Source organism: Phocoena sinus, chromosome 1 (assembly GCF_008692025.1).
Source record: "Phocoena sinus isolate mPhoSin1 chromosome 1, mPhoSin1.pri, whole genome shotgun sequence".
In the NCBI taxonomy this organism is placed as follows: domain Eukaryota; kingdom Metazoa; phylum Chordata; class Mammalia; order Artiodactyla; family Phocoenidae; genus Phocoena; species Phocoena sinus.
Window position 1 is genome coordinate 26790252 of NC_045763.1, and position 19532 is coordinate 26809783.

Here is a 19532-nt window from a genome sequence, read left to right on the forward strand (position 1 = left end):
TAATTAAACATGACAGAATTGAAACCAAACATATAAGTTATAACAATATATGTGAATGAATTTGACTAACCTATTAAAAGAAAAAGATCTTCAAACTGGCTCAGAAGGCAAGGCCCAACTCTATGATGTATATAACAGACACATCTAATTTAAGTGATTCAGAAAGTCTAAAACAAAGGGTGGTTAAAGGTATACCAGGCAAATGGGCAAAGGATGAGAGTAGCGGGCATAAGCTTAATAGTATTAGACACAGTACAATTCAAACTAGAAAATACTAAAAGTGATAATGAAGATTTTTTTAAAGGCTAAAACCACAATTTGCAATGTAGATATAACAGTTATGAATATCTATGTACCAAATAAAGCAATTACTGTTACATAACAGAAACTATGGGAAATGTAAGAAAAAATAGAGGAATACTAATAAAAGAAAACTTTGAAACACAAATTTCAGAACAAAACAGGTCAGGTGGACAAAAATCGAAGTAAGCATACAGAAGACATAAACAACAAAATCAATAAGGCACGTCTTACGATTATACATAGAACTTAACACACTAATACACTTTCTTCTCAAATGCACATGGAACATTCATAACAACTGATCAAATATCAGGCCACAAAGGAAGCCTCAGTAAATTCTATGAAGTAGAAATATTATATACAGTGCAATCAATTAGAAATGAATATCAATGTAAAAATCCAAAAGGTCCTTCCATCTGGAAATAAAAACCACACACTCTTTTATTAAAAAAAACTTCTAGGCGAAAGGGGGAATTAATATCAAAATTACAGAATTTCTGAGAAATAATAAAACCCTAATTTTTATAATCTGTGGGGTATGATTAGAGCAGTGACCAGAAGAAATTTTACAGCCTTAAACACTTACATCCATAATAATCAATAAAAACGAAAGACTGAAAATAAATGAACTAAATTCCTAATTCAAAAGCAAGAAAATGAACAAAGAAGTTAATCACAAGGAAGAAAATAATAAAGGTGAAAGCAATAGTTAATGATGCAGAAAACTGAAAACAACAGATATAATTATTGTCTTTGAAAAACATTAACAAAACATACAAAACCCTCTAGCTAACCTAATCAAGACAACACAAGAGAAAGTCAAGTTGCACCTGAGCCCGTGACTAGGGAGAGTGGGTACCATACTTACGCACACAGAAAGGGGTCTTGCCTGACCAGTGGTGATCCTGCTGGCAGATGCGCACAGACATGCCGATCAGGCGGAAGCCGGCGTTGCACTGGTACACCACGCTGCCCCGGTAGTTGTAGTTCTCCCCATTGATTTGCCCGTTGACGATGGGCTCAGGGGTCCCGCAGTGTCCAGCTTTGGTGGGATGTGGGGAAAGAGAGTAACTTGAAGAGGAGCTTATAGAAAATAAGGTGGAACTTGGTCAAACGAGGGGAGGGGGAGACATGGACGGTGGGGAAAAGGACCACCCATCGTTTTTCCCGCCTCCCCCTGACTGCAGCATCCAGGACTGACTTCAGGAATCCTAGACGTGATAGAAGTGGTGCTGAAGACCTGGCAACCCCAAATCCCAAGGTTGCATTCCAAATGGCTACCCATCTCTGAGCTTTAGTTTCTGTGTCTGTACACGGGTGAGAAATGATCGCTGTTACTGCCCTGCCTCTGGGAACGTCCCCCTCTTTTTCTCATCAGCCAGCATTTCCAGAGCATCGACTGCATGGAGGGCACCGTGGTCTCATTAAGGCAGTCAAAGCCTAGCTGTGAATGAGCTTATTTACAAAACAGAAACAGACTAACAGACTGACAGAACGGACTTATAGTTACCAGCGGGGAAAGGGGTGGGGGTGGGGGGATAGTTAGGGAGTTTGGGATTGATGTGTACACACTGCTATATTCTAAATGGATAACCAACAAGGACCTACTGTATAGCACAGGGAACTCTGCTCAATACTACGTAACAACCTAAATGGGAAAAGAATTTGAAACGGAATTTAAAAAGTCTGGTCGTGTTGAAAATAACCATGTCAGACCAGGTGGCTCAGCTAAATTCAACCTTCTTTCCTGAGTGGCAAGGAACACAGATAATATAAACCTAGGTGAGTTATGTTTTTAAAATGGGGTTTAGGTAGAGTGTATTTCTCATGTTTCCACTAGCATTTTTTGGCTCTGTGTGGAAATAACTCATGACTGTGTCTCTAACAGAGGCCTGAGACAGGGGGAGGGCAGTACTGTTTACTCTGGAACACACCGTCCAATCTATGCTGTTGGGTCTGTGTAGCTGGGACCCTCCTTTGGAGTAGAGGGGTCCAAGAAAGGTGTGAGAGAAGAGAGAACTTTAGTATCTAATGTTTAGGCAGGGACTGGATTAACCATGGGGGAAATGATAACTCTGTCCTCTGTAAGCCAGGTTGCTTTTTATGCTTTTGTCATACACTGACATATCTTTGTCATAAAACAAGCTAATGACAAAAATATTTATTTATTATATAATATAGTACATATAATATTGTATTTTTGTATACATATGTATGTAAAATTGGCTGATACATATTGGGTTGGTCAAAAAGTTCGTCTGGGTTTTCCCCTAAGATCTTACGGAAAAACCAATAATATAAATGGTATTTTAGGTGTGTTGCAGGAATGTGTCTCTGTAAAGTGTCCCTGGAGGCAGAGACTGGGGCTTCACCCATCATACAAGGGCCAATAAGAAGGGGGTGTCTTTTTGATCAGAAGGAGAGCCCCTCAAAGGTTTGTCTCCTCAGACTTGAAGTTCTTCTCATTCGTTTGGGCGCTCCAAGGGAAGCTTGTTCAGGGTTTTTTGCTATGGTAGATGCCAATAGCTGTTTGGATTAAGCATTTTATGACAGTAGGTAAAACAGTACAGTTCAAAGATTGGAATGCAGCTTTGGAAAGATCTAACCTGTCCTGAGGAGGGAAAAAGGGACAGGAGAGGTCCAGGGAGGTCACTTACCGAGGCAGCGGACTTCGGAGCCACTCCAGAGCCCGTTGGCCATGCACTCTTGCACCCTGGAGCCCACCAGCGTGTACCCGGAGTTGCAGGAGAAGATGGCCGTCGCTCCATAGACGGATAGGGTTCCGATGCGGTGCCCATTGGGCGGGATGGGGAGCTCTCCACAGGAGATGACTATAAAGACCACAAAATGCTCAGGAAGCCAGCCCTGAGAGACGGGACATGTGCTGCTTCTGATTAGCAAGAATAATGACAAAAATAAGATCTGTTTAACCTACTCTAATGGGACTCTTGACCAGAATACGGGTCGCCACCATGACTGCTGTGCTGTTACGCTGGGCCCGTGATTCTTAACTGGAGGTGTCGCCAGAAGCACCCAAGGAGCTTTAAAAATGTCCAGGCTGCACTCTGGACCCACGATTCACAATCTCTGGAGATATGGCCCAAGCGTGTGTATTAAAGAAAACCAAAACTCCTCAGGGGTTTTGGATGTGCACCCTTGTTAGGAACCACGGCGCCAGAGAGATGGCGACTCTGTGGTGTGCCCCTCGGCGTCCAGGGCGGACACTGCCAGGCACTCCCCTTGTGCTCTCTGCCGAGCCCAGAAGCAGCCCTACACCCGTTCTCCACAGAGCACTGCGGACGGCCCCTGGCTGCACTGAGACGTGGCGCCTTCATTGTAAGGAAGCTGTGCCACGCTCGTGACTCCTACTCTGTCACATACATGGTTCCACTTCGGAGTCTGGACTCGGATGAACAAAGGTAACAGTGTCTTGGGTCATAGGTGTTGGGAAGATACCCAGTCTCAAATGTCCCCCTGTGCCCTGATAAGTGATCTCCTTCTGTCCCTTCACAAACACTTACTTCCTCTATCACATCTTTACTGATTCAGTAAATAGCATCAGAATATCCCTACTGGTGGATGCTGTGAGGACCCACTCAGACGCCCTTTTAGGACTGAAGGACTTCTTCCCCCAGCTGCTGGCAAACAGCCCCTTGCTGCGAGCCCTCTTCAGACTGCCTTGGTTAAAGAGTCCTCCCACCTAAGGTCATGCTCTCTTCCTGGGGCAGCCTGCACCCAGTGTTTGGTCAGTGTGGAAGTATAAAGTCCTCCTGCCCTAACTTGTGACAGTCTGAAGGGCCACCAAGATTCAGAGCTCTTTGCAGGGTCAGCTGAGGCCTTCTCTGATACTGCATCAGAGATCACCTTCTCCATCTTCCCAGCCCCACTTCTTCTCCTCCTCTTGCCTCCCCTCACTCTCCCCTCCCCTTCCCTTCCCCAGGTGGTGATCCCAAGGGCATTCCCGAACAAATCTCCATCTCAGAGGTGCTTCCCAGGGACCCTGACCTTTGAAACTATCTTAAAGAACCAAAGAAAAACAAACAGTGGAGAAGAGGCAGGCACACATAGGTGGCCTGGTCCCTTGCGTTATAATCATTCCCCCTGTACACACTCCCATTATAGGTCTTATCACACTTTGTTATCCTTGCTTCTTTATTTGTCTGCCTCTCCAGTAGACTCTCAGCTCCTTGTAGGCAGGAACCACAACCTTTTCTCCTCATACCTCTACAATACCTGGTATGAATGTGGAGTAAATGAATTAGTGGATGCTCACCTGGACAGAGGCAGCTTTTTAATAAGATGACAAGATGCTGAGAAGTGCTTCCTTAAAGGAACAGGCCTCTCCCCAGCTCCTGGTTCTAGGCGAGTGATCAGAAGGTTCACTGCAGTCCCTGGCTATACTCCTCTTCTCCCCCCCCCAACCCCAATTCAGCCCAGGTATGAGACGGCTCAGGGTGTAGGCACTGTGCCAAACTTGCCCACCCTGCCCTCCTGGGCTTACTTTGGCAGGTGGGCATAGAGTTGCCGAGGCTCCACTTGCCATTGGCCTGACAGCGGATGACCCTCTGGCCAGTGTAGTAGTAGCCAGGGTCACAGATGAGCATCAGCTGGGCCTGGAACTGGTACTGCGTCTCAAAGATGAGCCTCCATCGGCCGTGTTCCACACTGATGCTGCTGACGTCGGGACAGGTCACAGCTGGGGAGGTAAAACGCAGAGAGGATTAATAAATTAATTATGGAAGATGCTGACAACCCAGAGCTGGGGACTGGGAGGCCGTAACGCAGTAATGATGAATCCAAGAGCCGTTCGTCCCCAGGCAGGTGTGGTCAATGAGTGAAGTGAGCTGGGTGGGGAATTAGCAAGCTGGGGTGGGCAGATATGCCAAATTAAAAAAGAAAGGGGGGGCTTCCCTGGTGGCGCAGTGGTTGGGAGTCCGCCTGCCAATGCAGGGGAAACGGGTTCGTGCCCTGGTTCTGGGAAGATCCCACTATGCCGCGGAGCGGCTGGGCCCGTGAGCCATGGCCGCTGAGCCTGCGCGTCCGGAGCCTGTGCTCCGCAACGGGAGAGGCCACAACAGTGAGAGGCCCGCGTGCCGCCAAAAAGAGAAAGGGAGGTGGCATTCAGTCAGTGTTGACTGTGGATGTGAGACTGCAAATTCCAATTGGTCAGACCTGCCTTTTTCAAGAGAAGCTAGAAATACGAATTTTTATGTAAAATTTTCTGATTTTAAAATGTTGGGAAGAAATTCAAAAATTTTTAATAAAGCACTGCATAGGCCAAAGAACCAAAGCAAAACAAAAACAAAACCACAAAACCTTGTATCTTCAGACTAGATATAGCCCATTAGGCTGCCAGTGTGTGACTTTGGCCTTAAAACCGAAGTATATCTCTGTTATTTTGGAGTTCTGTGATCAAAGGACATTCATGCCAACTTTCTGACAGTTTTTCCACCTAAAAGGAAGTGGACCAGTCATTCCTCATTCTGTGATGGTTTATGGAAACATCTCAGGGAGCAATGGTCTATCAATGCTTTGAAGCAGTTTCAAATGGGAACCCAGGTTGGTAGATGGCAGTACCCACTTGTCTCAGCTCTCTGAGTCCCCAGCTTCCATGGGCATGTCTTTTCCCATTACTGGATTTTTAGCTCGCTCCTTGCAGGAATCTTTTCAGCTGCTTATCCAGCCCTTTGACACACCCCCCTCCCCTACCCAAGGACTCACGGACACACTGTGGGGGGACATTGTGGTTGCTCCATAGGCCTGTCTCCAGACATTCTGCAGTGGCCTCGGCACCTGCCTGGAGGTGGTAGCCTTCGCTGCAGCTGTACACAGCCTTGGTCCCCACCGTGTACTCTTTGCCAAACACCATTCCGTTCTTGGGGGCCTCAGGAAGCCCACAGGAAAGAGCTAGTGGAGGGAAAAAATGTCATGAGCATGTCTGCTTCAAGGATGGTGTTCTGAGAACATATTTTTATCTTTGCTCTCCCTTGAGGCCTTAATAAAATGATAGTAAAGACTAATAAGAGGGAAAAGCCTCATAACAAAAAAGAAAATGGGAAGATCGGTAGAGGAGATGAAAAAAAAAGATTTGGAAGATGAAATGCACATAGAAGTGTGTTGATGGATTAAATGGAGTTGAGAAGCTGCAGCACAAATTATACAGGAGGGAGCTACGGGGTGAGACCAGTTCTCCATCCCTTCCCACAAACACAGTGTAGAGACATTCAGGCGGCCATTCTCCAAACTAAACAGAGAGGGTTTTCTTACCCACTGAAGGAAAAAAAAGAAAAAAAAAAAAAAAAAAGGAAAGAACTCCCTTGAGAGAATTAGGGATGCTATGGTAGAAGTAGGCATCCTGGGATAAAGCTCTTTTAATCCTTAAATATAAAGGCTCTCAGCCTAAAGCCTGCCCCTCTGTCTGCTTATCTCTGCCACATACTCAACTTCTTATTCATGGGAGAGACCTAGTGGGCAATGATAGCTGCATATAATAACAGCAGAGGTAACCCACATCTGTTACCTGGAAAAATCAACCTAGCCTTTACTTTGAAATATGAACAATTAAAGATCACTATACAAATGAAAGAAACCAGCAGCATGAAAGTGATAAACAAAGATAAGATTAAAAAGAGAAAGAAAAGTCTCCTTTAGGAAACAGAACTAACTCAGGTAACAGAAAACATACAACTTTAAACTTCTCGTCTTGAGAAAGTCAAGGTGACGTATAATAAAATGAGAAGAGAGGGCTTTGAAAAGAGAACAACAAAAAGTGAACAAGGAAGGGCCCTGTTAAGTTAAAAATAGGATCACCAAAATACGCATTAAATAGAAGGGGTGGAAATTGTAGACAAAGATATGGCTGCCTGCCGTTTCAGCAAACAAAGGATACTGCAGCCATCTCAGCCCTACAGCCACCCCCAACGGTGAGCGCTAGGGGAGCTCAGGATGGAGACACATAGGCTGCCCCCTCAGCAGCGGCCCTCGAAAGTGCAGCCTGAGGGGATTCAGGAATGGAAAGAACAGGATGCTGGCCCTAGATAGCTAAGGTGCATTTCAAAGGAATGATTTCAACGAGCCCTGACTCTGGCATCTTGTACAGAGAAAAGCACTAAACTCATTAACCTGAGAGGTCTGGTTTTCTTTAATTAATAGTAATCTTTTGCTGTCCTGACCACCTGGTTTTTGTTGCAAAAACTCCTATACATCCTGGCTCTTCCCTTGCCACCTCGGAGCAGTCCCTCAGAGCTATCTGAGAGGCTGTCTCCTGGGCTTAAGTCTGTTGAATAGAAACATAATTTTCAACTTTTAGGCTGTGAAATAAACTTCATATTTTATGCAAGACAGGAAAAACTTAAACAAAAAATTTTCTGCCTAGTGTGCATGGTGTATCTGCCTTATGTCTCGACAAAACCTCCCCCATTGTCAGACATACCTGCTCAACCATAAAGAGCTACGTTCTCCTACCATCAACAAGGCAACCCCTTAAAAGATAACATTCCTCTTGATCTTGTAAGGGGCCACGATGACATTTAGGTCCGGTTTGTGTAAACTGTCAATAATACGTCATTTAACATAGAGCCCTCTGCTCCAAAAAACTTATATAACTCTGACATCTAACGGGTGGAACAGTTCTCAGAGCTTTCTGAGATGCTGTTTCTGGGTTATAATCCTCACATTTGGCTCGAATAAAATTTTCCACTTCTTTCATTGATTGACTATCGATTAATTTTTGTCGACAAGGTTGTGCATTTTTTTTCAGTCGACAGTTTTGGTGACTGACGAAGGGACCTAGAGCATACTTCTCTCCTTCACCTGAACTCTACGAGGGTCTGGAATCTGCACCAGCAGAGGCCTCTGGCGCCCATCCGCCTCCTCGGAGAATCCAGACAAATTCGGGTGAATCTCTCCTGGTTCTTGGAGCTCCTGATTATTGGTTGAAGATCCAGAGTTTTATTTGGTGGTGTCTAACAGGTACCTGTCTCCGCATTTGAAAGATACTAGGAGAGCCCAGTTGAAAGACACTGGGATTTGCTCAGTCGAAAGGTGCTGAGCGGTCTGGGCTGAGTGGTCAGGGAGGAGGCTTACCTGACGTTTTCCCTCAAATCAGCTGCCTATGCGAGAACGTGTTGGGATAAAAGTGCAAATATTACATGAGAGCTTTTAGCTCCGAAGAAGGGACATCTCCTCCTGGCCGAGAAGGGCTTTCTCAGGCAACTGAGAAACTTGCGGGAGTGGTGGAGGCAAGTCCTCACGCTGTGCAGTGGTCCCACGGGGATGCAACAGGGAAGAGCCAATTTTGACTGCATGTTGGATCTGTTTCTTTGACTTTAGCCTCTGCTTTTCGTTACTTTCTTTCTTTTTTTTTTTTTTTGCGGCACGCGGGCCTCTCACTCTTGCGGCCTCTCCTGTTGCGGAGCACAGGCTCTGGACGCACAGGCTCAGCGGCCATGGCTCACGGGCCCAGCCGCTCCGCGGCATGTGGGATCCTCCCGGACCGGGGCACGAACTCATGTACCCTGCATCGGCAAGTGGACTCTCAGTCACTGCGCCACCAGGGAAGCCCTGCTTTCGTTCTCATAATCATACATCATGGCCTCTCTCAGGGAACCCTGCCCACCTGTGAATGGCTGCAAGAAAGAAGAAATTAACACTTCCCCTCCCCAAGGCTGGCCATGTCAGGAGATGTTTTGCAAGACTGACGGCCCTTCTTACTTTACTTCCTCCCCGCCTCTCCCTCTCTGTTCTGCCTTTTTACTTTACTTCCCTCTCTGATTCTATAAAAGAAATTGACATCCAGACTTTGATAAGATGGTTTTTTGGGGACCCTAGTCCGCCATCTTCTCGGTCTGCTGCCTTTCCGAATAAAGTCGTATTCCTTGCCTCAGCCCCTCGTCTCCCGATTTATTGGCCAGTTGTGCGGCGAGCAGAGTGAGCTTGGACTCGGTAACAAATCTGGCTGAGCCAGCTGGGAACCTTGCTGCTCGTGGCTGGCAGGTCCCCGTTGGGGAATATCGGGGCGAGGCCCTAGCAGCTGCCAGGATCATTTGTCCTGAGGATCTTCCCTTCAGAGTTCCCTGAAGCAGCACCGGCTACCCCAGCACTGGGCAGTTGAAGCAAGGAACCGACAAACTTCGACGAGTCGACGGACTCGATTTTGGAGGGTAAGTCGCTCTGGCGTGCACACAGGGAACATATTCCCCCCTCTGTTTGGGCTTTTCCTTTATGGGACAAGCCAATCTGGTTGGGGTACCCTGTTGGAGAGGGGAATTGTTGTTGGACTCTACCTGATTTTGGGAACTGGTCCGTTGGGAACTAGTTCGTTGGTTTTGGTCTTGGTTTTGTTTTGGTTTTGTGTGCATCGATGCTAGAATTTGTTTGTGCCTTTTGTGTTGGAATTTGCGTCTTTTGTGTTTTGATGTTATCAAACTTATAAAAATGGGAAATACTCCATCTATCCCGAGAGAGAGCCCTTTGAGGCGTATATTAGATAAATGGGCAAAACATAGCCGTGAGCCTATGACTAAGAAAGACATGATATACTCTTGTAATAGGGTGTGGACCCAATATACGTTAGGATCAGAAGGACGATGGCCCCTGAATGGCTCACTCAATTATATGATCTCACAGTTAGAAGTGTTTTGCAAAACATCAGGGAAAAGAGATGAGATTCCGTATGTAGAAGCATTTATGTTATTGCATCAGGAGGAAAAGGAGTCAGAGGGCTGCCACCTTATGGTGCAGCGATCTGAAAGAAAACCTAAGAAGGAACTTATTCTACAGGGGGAAGAGGGAGAAAATTAGAGTGGGGACATGTTATTCCAAAACTTAACCCCCTCTCCAGCCTATCCAGCTCCCCCAGTGGCTGAGCAGTCTTCACCAGCAGGTGTTCCACCTGCACCCCCCCAACCCCCTGCTGCCAACATATTCACCACCTCCTGGTTCCCCTACCCATGGGGATCAAATAGCAGTTTCTATAGTAACCCCTGGAGCACAGGAACCTGGTTTAGTATCACCATCTAAGACCCAGTAGAGCAACCAATTTGGACCGGGAGCCACTTCTGCAGCAGGGCAATTTCCCTTGCGCCGATATCCTGTAAGAGGCCAGGGGACTCCTTTAGACTTGAGGCGTCCAATTCTAATTTCCCCTCAGGAGCCCCGGGTAACTTTGACAGTGGGGAACAAGTTGACTGACTTTCTAATAGATATGGGTGCCACATATTCTGTGGTAAACACCAAGGTGGCACAGAAAACTTCTCAGCCTATCCCGGTCAAGGGAGTTTCTGGAGAAGTACAAAACCGTTCGTTCTTACAACCTCAGAATGCCAACTAGGGGACCTCATCCTACAGGGCCATGGATCCCGAACATATGTGGATCCCTCCTCCCCCAAGGCACCGGACCTTTTGGCTATGCATTTCATGGCCCAGTCTGCCCCAGACATCAGGTGCAAAATTCAGAAAGCAACTGCTGGTCCTCAGACTCCAATGAAAGATTTGTTCCAATTGGCTTATTTGCTTTTCAATAATAGGGATACGGCCGAAAAGGCTGAACGCATCCAGAGAAATATGAAAAAGGCCCGAAAGATTGTAATGGCTTTGTCTGCTCAGAGACCAACAAAGGGGAAACAAAGTCATCCTAGGAGAAACTTGCCTGTATCTTTGAGATGCAAATGTCCTATCTGGTCTTCTCAGGAACCCTTAACTCTGCCATCTTTTTAAAATGCAAATTTTGAAAAAGAGGGTAAAGTAATTTAGAACCTGTTTTCCATAAATATTAGTAAAAAGGGTTTAGCCATCTAGACAAGTGAGGTTGATTTGTTCCATCTGCCAGAAACCCAATTTTAATCCAGCCTCTTTTGTAAATTGATGGGTTTTACATTGCTGTACCCGACTCAGGGCTGAAATTTTGAAATGAGAGCTATGATGTCTCTCTGTTTGTGTGTTTGTATGTGTCTTTGTCTTTGGATAACATTGCTGCGGTTAATCTGTAAATGATCTCTATTTAATTGGCTTAAAGAAAAGTAAGTGCTTACAAACCAAACAATTCTAAATACAAGAGAAATTAAGATAAATGGGTTTTCAGGTTCACGTGAACTGGGAAATATTTAGTATTAAATTAATACCTGGTATTATGTTTGTTTGTTGATCTAATTAATATAGACATGTCTTTAGAGCCATCAATATTAAGTATAACACTTTCACTGCACCTAGGTTTAACAGAAGTTAAATAAAATCTTGTTATACCTGTTGCAAATTTGTCAGCAAGAGAAATAACTTGATATGATGAAACTTTAAAGTAAATGGAAATGAGATAAGAGCTTTAGGTACACTCTATAAGAATAATTATGTTCTAAAAATCATCGAAAATAGTTTCTCCAGATTCTGGTAACTATTACTTATCTCTTGGTTTTCACTAGAAATTAAGGTTTTTAAGAGTCGGGGATTCTAATTTAAATATATAATTAAAGCTATTGAAAATAATAAAACATTTCAGTATGGTAGAATGTGTGCTTTCAGTTAAGAAGGTATGAGGAATGGAATTACATTTTACTGAGAAAGTTTTATACAAGGTCAGGATTAACTAAATTTAGACTGAAGTTAACTAAGTAAATGGATTCTGTTAAGTAAGCTAATACAAGACGAATTTGATCTCTCTCTGTTAGAAGTGATCCTTTTTGATAACAGATTGTATGAGTCTCTGTGCCCTTAGGTGATCTGTATTTGTTTTCTTTTAATCATTTTGTGACTTTGGTTAAATGAGTAAGTATTGTTTCACAGTGACCTATGATCCTGTTGTGTTTTTTTTTTGTTTGTTTTTTGTTTTTGTTTTTGCGGTACGCGGACCTCTCACTGTTGTGGCCTCTCCCGTAGTGGAGCACAGGCTCCGGATGTGCAGGCTCAGCGGCCATGGCTCACGGGCCCAGCCGCTCCGCGGCATGTGGGATCCTCCCGGACCGGGGCACGAACCCGTGCCCCTTGCACCGGCAGGCGGACTCTCAATCACTGCGCCACCAGGGAAGCCCCCCTGTTGTGTTTTAAAACATTTTTGATATTTTTAACAAACTTCCCAAATATCAAAATCTGACTAAAGCCTTTTAGCCTCCAGCTGACTCTGGGATACTTTGAAACAGCATCTCTGAGACATCTGAGAGAGAGAGGAATGTCAAACTAAGTTTATTTGGTATGTTAAATTACTTCAAAAACATTGTCAAGTGATTGGAGATGAACCTTAGGTTATAGAATATTTAATATAGATATTCCAAAATTTATACGGAATCCCTAACAGCTGATATGATGTCCTGATATGTTATCAATCATAATTCTAGTTATTCTAAAATGTTATATGTCACAGAAATATCTGTTTCCTGCTATTTGCATTGTACTCAAATCTTTAACCATGCTATTTTAAGTTTTGTCCTGATGCTTTAACAAAATGAAGATTTTCAAGAAGACTCATAAAAAGGAACTTTTTGACAAATATAAGTTTCTGATAGCCTTCAGATAATATCACTGGATTGGGTGACAAATGACAAAACTAATGGAAAACCTGATAACTTCAACCGGATCAACAGGAATTAATCAATGAACTAGTAAATATGGGACTGAATGAACTGGCAAATATGATTTATAACTGTAAGGCCAACTGGCCAGAGGCGGGGGAACGCAATCAGATTCACAGCTTGCATCAGACCGAAACTCTCCGGACCACACAGTTCCAGGAAGTGACCTGGGGACTTTCCACCCGGCCCAGCCTTCCCGCCTTTCGAGGGGTAGGACTAACGGTCCCCCACGATACCCGAAAAGACCACCAAATAAGGAATACCCTGCGCCCTCCCAGATTCACCACACCCCTTTCCCTTCTTCCGCTATAAAATCTTGCCCAACCCTCGCCCGGGTGCGACTTCTCTGGCCCCCTTTCTCTCGGACCAGTGAACCTCGCCCGGGGGCGCTCCCTAATAAAGCGCACTTGAAGCTTTCCTCTGTTTCGCGGTGCCGTTTGTTAAGATCCGCCCTTACAATAACTTTATGACTTTGGGAAATATACTGGCTTTAATCTTTGTTTTTCAGAAAAAAACCTTTTCTCTTATGCTATGACCTACAACAAGTTGATAAAGTATGCCTTTGTAAACAAAGATGAAACATTTATCTTTTTCTCTCTACCGGGTTGATCCTGCCAGTAGCATATCTCAAAGATTAAGCCATGCATGTCTAAGTATGCATGACCAGTACAGTGAAACTGTGGATGGCTCATTAAATCAGTTATGGTTCCTTTGGTCACTCGTTATTGGAACTGGAATTACAACTAGTAATATATATATACTTATATATATCGTATATACTTATACGTGTATCGTATATACTTATACGATTATACTAATCGTTTTAATTTGTTCTTGGTTTCTAAATTGTTTGTGCTTTGTGTGTCCCTGCTGCACTCTGTCTCTGTCAGTGTTCCTAGCTGCATTACTTATATCCTGTCTATTTCATAAGACTGTTGTCTGTTACAGTGCCTAGCGTGTAACCAGGCCCCCAGCAAAACTTCTCACATTTATAACATAAAATAGTTGTAATAGTGTGATTCCACGTATGGGAAGAAGCAACAAGGGAAAATGTCTCCTCATCATAATTAGACAGAGGATCCAGAGAATCTTTAACTATCAATAGGGCCTAATCCAAAAATTAGCACCTGGAGTGGCATATCAACAATTTTCGCCTGACCTGGGATGAGCCTCCCGGCGCTGTGGGACAAAATTTGATCAAGACATGTCTCCCAAATATTGGTCAAATTCCCCTCCAAAGTCAGCCGGTGAACCCTGAGGAAACTCAGGAAGGAGAAGAATACCTGCCATCTAGCAGGCATCAGATCGCAGCCATTTCCTACGGTGAGCCGTGAAGAAACTCAGAATGTGAAAATACAGGATACAGACCCCAGATGGCTGTGGTACATATCAAAGGAATGATTTCAGTGAGCCCAGACACTTGTATCTTCTCATACATAGAAAAACGCTAAATTTTTAAACTTGAGATGTGGCCTCCCAGACGTGAGGACTCAAAATTCCCGATAACTCTCAACTTTCTAGGTTGTGAATATTTTTTAAGTCTACAGGTGTAAAGCAGACACTTCCAAAGAGGAACAAAAGAAGACAAATCTCATCATTTGGATCACTGGCACCAATGGCGGACACTCCCAGAAAGATCCATCTGACTGAGCAGTTAGAATGGTGGTCATCCCTTTTCCCACAAGATTGTGGAATGCACATTCACAGTGGGGAACTGTAACAGGGAAGAGCCAATTGTGACTCCATGTTGGATCTGTTTCTTGGACTTCAGCCTTTGCTTTTTGTTGCTTTTGTTATTATAATCGTACATCATGGCCTGCCTCAGGGAACCCTGCCCACCTGTGAATGGCTTCAAGAAAGAAATTAACACATCCGCTCCCCGAGGCTGGCCATTCCAGGAGATGTTTTGCAAGACTGATGGCCCTTTTTACTTTACTTCCCTCTCTGATTCTATAAAAGGAACTGGCATCCAGACCCCGTAAGATGGTTTTTTGGAGACCCCTGGTCCAACATCTTCTCAGGCTGCCAAACTTCCAAATAAAGTCGTATTGTTGCCTCAGCACCTCGTCTCCCGATTTATTGGCCTGTCGTGCGGCAAGCAGAGCGAGCTTGGACTTGCTAACAGGGAAACCAACTCATTTTAATTAAACAACTTTCTCTGCACGAATAAGAACCGGCCATTCCGTGATCTGAGCACCCACAGTGCTCGGGAGGGAGAACCCGAGACAAGAAGAGGAGCTGAAACAACTCGAGGGTAGAAACCTAGAGGCATCAAGATTATAAGGAGCACATTGGCCCACCACACAATTTCACTAGGAGCTTTTATCCTCAACAAATTCAGCTTTAAAGAGGGAAGTAGAGTCTCTCAAACAAAAAACGAGGGGCATCAGAAAGCCAAACTCCAGCTAACACTCCAGCCAGATTCATGTCTTATACTTGCAAGTACCTAATTAATTGGGAAAATTATATCAAAGGAGAGCTCAACCTAAAATGGCCAATATGGGGCTCTTTTATTGCGTATGCCGTTAAGTTAAAAAAAAAGCCGGCTTGATAAAACATCTTTTCAGAATTCTGACCTTAAAAAAACAAAAGCTCGGGGCTTCCCTGGTGGCGCAGTGGTTGAGAGTCCGCCTGCCGATGCAGGGGACACGGGTTCGTGCCCCGGTCCGGGAAGATCCCACATTCTGCGGAGTGGCTGGGCCCATGAGCCATGGCCGCTGAGCCTGCACGTCCGGAGCCTGTGCTCCGCAACAGAAGAGGCCACAACAGTGAGAGGCCCGTGTACCGAAAAAAACAAAAACAAAAAAACCCCCCAAAAACCCAAAAGCTCTTCTAGGGGGAACTTGCATTTCTCTTCCTGTGTCTTTGAGGTGTAAATCTTCTACCTGATCTTCTTAGGTGTTTTGTGTGTGTGTGTGTGTGTGTGTGTGTGTGTGTTTTCAAAAATTGGTCTCTGCCATCTGAGAGGTGCACATATGATACACATCTGGCAATCAAGTAGACTGGGATTCTGAGCCGTCTTCTGTCTGACTGTGCCGACTCTCAGCGGCTTTTGCCGTCTTAACCTTTGTTGCAACAGCCTGTACAGTGAAGACCTTTACTTTCTTAGACTGTTTTGGGGAGTAAACTTTCTAGATCTTGTGAAGGCTACATCCTTCACACTTTCTTATGGGGATGCCTCTTGCGTCTTATTGATTTGAGTCCACTATTTACATATATCTCATTAATGGCCAGATTATGGATCCTTTAAATTGGAGGAACTTCTAAACTGATCAATGTTTAGAGAACTTTCATTATAAAGCGCTGTTTTATTGGTACCTTTGGGGGTGGGGGAAACAAATTAGAATGTGGAAAAAGATATAATGGTTAACCTAAGAACTCCTTTAATTTAAAACAGACAAACAAAAACTGGTCTGGGAAGCCTTATTTCTGGTCTCTGATTCCCCTCAATGGGTCTAACAGATGCTAATAAAAACATTAGAATAACTGAGAGGCTATCTTCCGGGCTTAATTCTGCCAAATAAAACATAATTCTCAACTTTTAGGCTGTGCATTTTTTTTCAGTCGACAAAATGAAAAGTAAATGAAATTTCCCAGAATATAGACCAAAAAGACAGAGACTGAAAATGAGAGAGAAAAGGACTGGAAACACAGGGAATCAGCCCAGGAGGTCCAGCAGGTCTGGGCTGCAGGAAAAGAGAACAGAGAAAGTGGAGGGGATGGAATGATCATAGATGGAAGTTTCCCAGAGCTGGAGAGAGACAGTGTTCAGATTGAAAGGTGCCAAAGGCAGCTCATCTCACTGCCCCTCCCTGGCCCTTCTCTCTTGGATAACTGAGAGGACAGAAGGTAACCTCTTAGCCTGAGAGACTACCAGGCTGTCTAGTGATCTCCATCACACACCACAGTCCCCCAAACCCAGAGGGACACCTCCCGTGGGTAGGAGAGGAGTGGGGAGAATCACAAAGTACCTGAAAGCTTGTGGTGGAATGAGGCCTCTGAGGGAGAGAATGCGTACTGAGAGAACGGGCAGGGGAAGGAGAGAGAAAGCGTTAGGATGCATAGACTCTCCAATGTGCTGTGTTTGTCAGTGGAGAAGTATGGTTTGGAAAGCAGCAGCAGGGAAAGGGAAGCATGCCAGGCCTTTTGCCCTGGGTTCTGTGGGAAATAGGGGATGAGCCCCCTCCCCTGAAAGGGCCACAGCATCTGTGTTCTCAGATGAGAACCACAGTCTCCGTGGAGGAAGGAAGTGAAGAGAGCCTTCTGGGCGGTGACTGAGGGTGTACACTTGTTGGCCATGGAACCAGGATTCCAGAGAGCACGGAGGGAATGGCAGAGAGGGAGGGCATCGGAGAGGAACTGGGGCTGGGGCTGGGGATGGAGAGAAGCAGCACAGAGCAGTGTGGGGATGAGTGGACAGAACTTGGTTTTGGGAAGTGACAAAAGATAGAGGTGAGAGGCCTGGTTGCTTCCAACTAGAACTTTGGGAAAAAGACTTGTCTGTGTGGATACAGTTAGAAAAATGGAAACTGAAGCCAAAAGACGTTTGCCACTTGCGGACAATCAGTCCTCTGTGAACTTTGCTTAAAGCATCAAAGAGAATATCAATGATGCACTGCTTCTGTTCTTTGAGAAAGCTCAGGCACAGGCCCGAGAAGGTTGTGAGGGTCAGAGATGACAGATGTCATTAAAAAAGTACGTCACCATGCTGGGAACCAAAACACAAGAACCTCAACCTTAACTGATTTCTTGTTTTTGTCTATATAATTGGTAAATTTTTTCTTTCTTTTTTAAAATGCAGTATATAATGTTGAGAATCTGGGAGGAAAGACAACAAGCTGCTGGTGGAGGTATAAGTGAAGACAAACTTTTTGGATGGCAACGAGTATCAAAAGCTGTAGACTTTGTATACGTATGATTCAATAATCTCATTTCTGGGAATTTATTTTAAGGAAATAAATATGGATGATCCCAAAGACGGAATTATAAGGATTTTAACAGCAGCATCGTTTATAGTAGCAAAAAATACAGAAAGTCAAATGACCAACAATAGGATGATACTTGAATAAATGACAGTTTGTCTATAATGCTACACAACCATTGCAAATATTGATGACTAAGTGTATTTAATCATGTGATAGATGCTAACAAAATATGAAGAGATTTGTACACCAATAATGCCATTTTTATAAACAATATATGAACGACCAAAGGAAATGTTAACAGCAGTGATTTCAGTTGATGGGGTTATAGGTCATTTTCACTTTTTCCTTGGCATTATCTATAGTTTCTTTTTTCTTCTTCAGATTTCTAGTCTGAATGTATATTACTTTAAGGAAAATAAAATCCCATAAATGATCAAAAGCAATGCATGCGAACTTCCTGGTATATATCACGTGCTTGATCGCTGATGACCGCGTAGGTGATGGTCACTGTTCACCCTGCTTCCCTCTGCCCCTCGTCTCCTCCCACCGGACCTGGCACTTCTGCCAGCCCCAATTGCTTTGCATATTTTGTGATCTCTCTCAGAGTCTGTGGTTTTGCAAACGCTTTGGCTGTTGCCTAGAATGTTTTCCTTGCCAATGCCTGGCCCCCAACTTTCCTTGTTCTATGAGCCCAAGCAACCCCTCTTCTGGAAGCCTCCTAGCTGTACAGGAGCAGGTAGGTCCCCTCTTAACCTTGGGCTCCCACAGTACTGTTTGCACTCCTGATATAGCACTTCCTTCCTCTGTCATTTGGCATTTTTGTGGCTACATATCCATCTCCCCCCCTTCTCTGAAAACACTGACGCTGTGTTTTACACATCTGTATATCCCCAGGGCTTCAGATGTTGTGGATCCTTTGCTGAAAGAATGAATTAATTATCTATGAGGAAGCCCACATTTGGAAGTGATTGGTCCTGGGACAAGCCCAAGTTGCGGGTAGGACCCAAGCCACCTGTCACCTCTTTCCCACCTGCTTCTCACCTTGACAGAGAGGAATGGCCTCGCTCCACAGGTGGTAGCCCTGGGGATGCCGGGTGCAAATGGCCATGCTGTGTCCCACCAACCGGTAGCCGGCGTTGCAGCCAAAGTGGATGGAGCCTCCAGGCTGGGTGCTGGTCTGGCCCAGAAGGAAGCCATGGAGTGGAGCCCTGGGCAGGCTGCAGTAGGGAGCTGGATAACAAGATGAGGGTCAGGGGACCACACACAGCGGGAAGACAGAGGTGGTCCTTCCTGCAGGCCCCGCCCCCTTGCTTCTCCCTCTCTGTCCCTATCTTCACCACTGCCAGGTCCACTGCTGGTGAGGAGGTTGATACTGAAAAGCAGCCAGTTTAGGAAAGCCAAAGAAAAGAAAAGGAAAGAAAGGAAAAGAAAGGAAAGGAAAGGAAAGGAAAAGAGAAGGGAAGGATAAGAAAGGAAAAACAGGAAAGGAAAGAGAGGAAAACAAGAAAAAAACAGCTCCATGAAGTACTGGGTCCCCTTTGCACCTGGAGGCAGCACTAGCTGTGCAGCTGAGTTCAGGCTCTCGAATCCCACCATATCCCAAAGGGACACAGAAAATAGAACCCAATGGGGTTGGTTCCAGAAGGGTGTGACTGCAGGGGCGAGGCCTCTGGAGTCAGGGCTGTGCTCAAGTCCCATTTCCCACCTTTCCACAGTTCTGTGACTTGGGACAAGTGACTTGAGGCGC

At 44.9% G+C, this 19532-nt stretch overlaps 1 protein-coding gene across 1 annotated transcript in view; it reads right to left on the reverse strand.

Moving 5' to 3' along the window:
• Positions 1-19532, reverse strand: part of CSMD2 (CUB and Sushi multiple domains 2) — a 661952-nt gene that overhangs the window by 50363 nt on the left and 592057 nt on the right. The window contains exons 49-53 of the mRNA XM_032640663.1: positions 18827-19015; positions 6025-6210; positions 4805-4999; positions 2961-3134; positions 1172-1345 (exon numbers count right to left, since the gene is read on the reverse strand). Coding sequence (XP_032496554.1) covers positions 1172-1345; positions 2961-3134; positions 4805-4999; positions 6025-6210; positions 18827-19015 — 918 coding nt within the window. The remainder of the gene's footprint in view (positions 1-1171; positions 1346-2960; positions 3135-4804; positions 5000-6024; positions 6211-18826; positions 19016-19532) is intronic.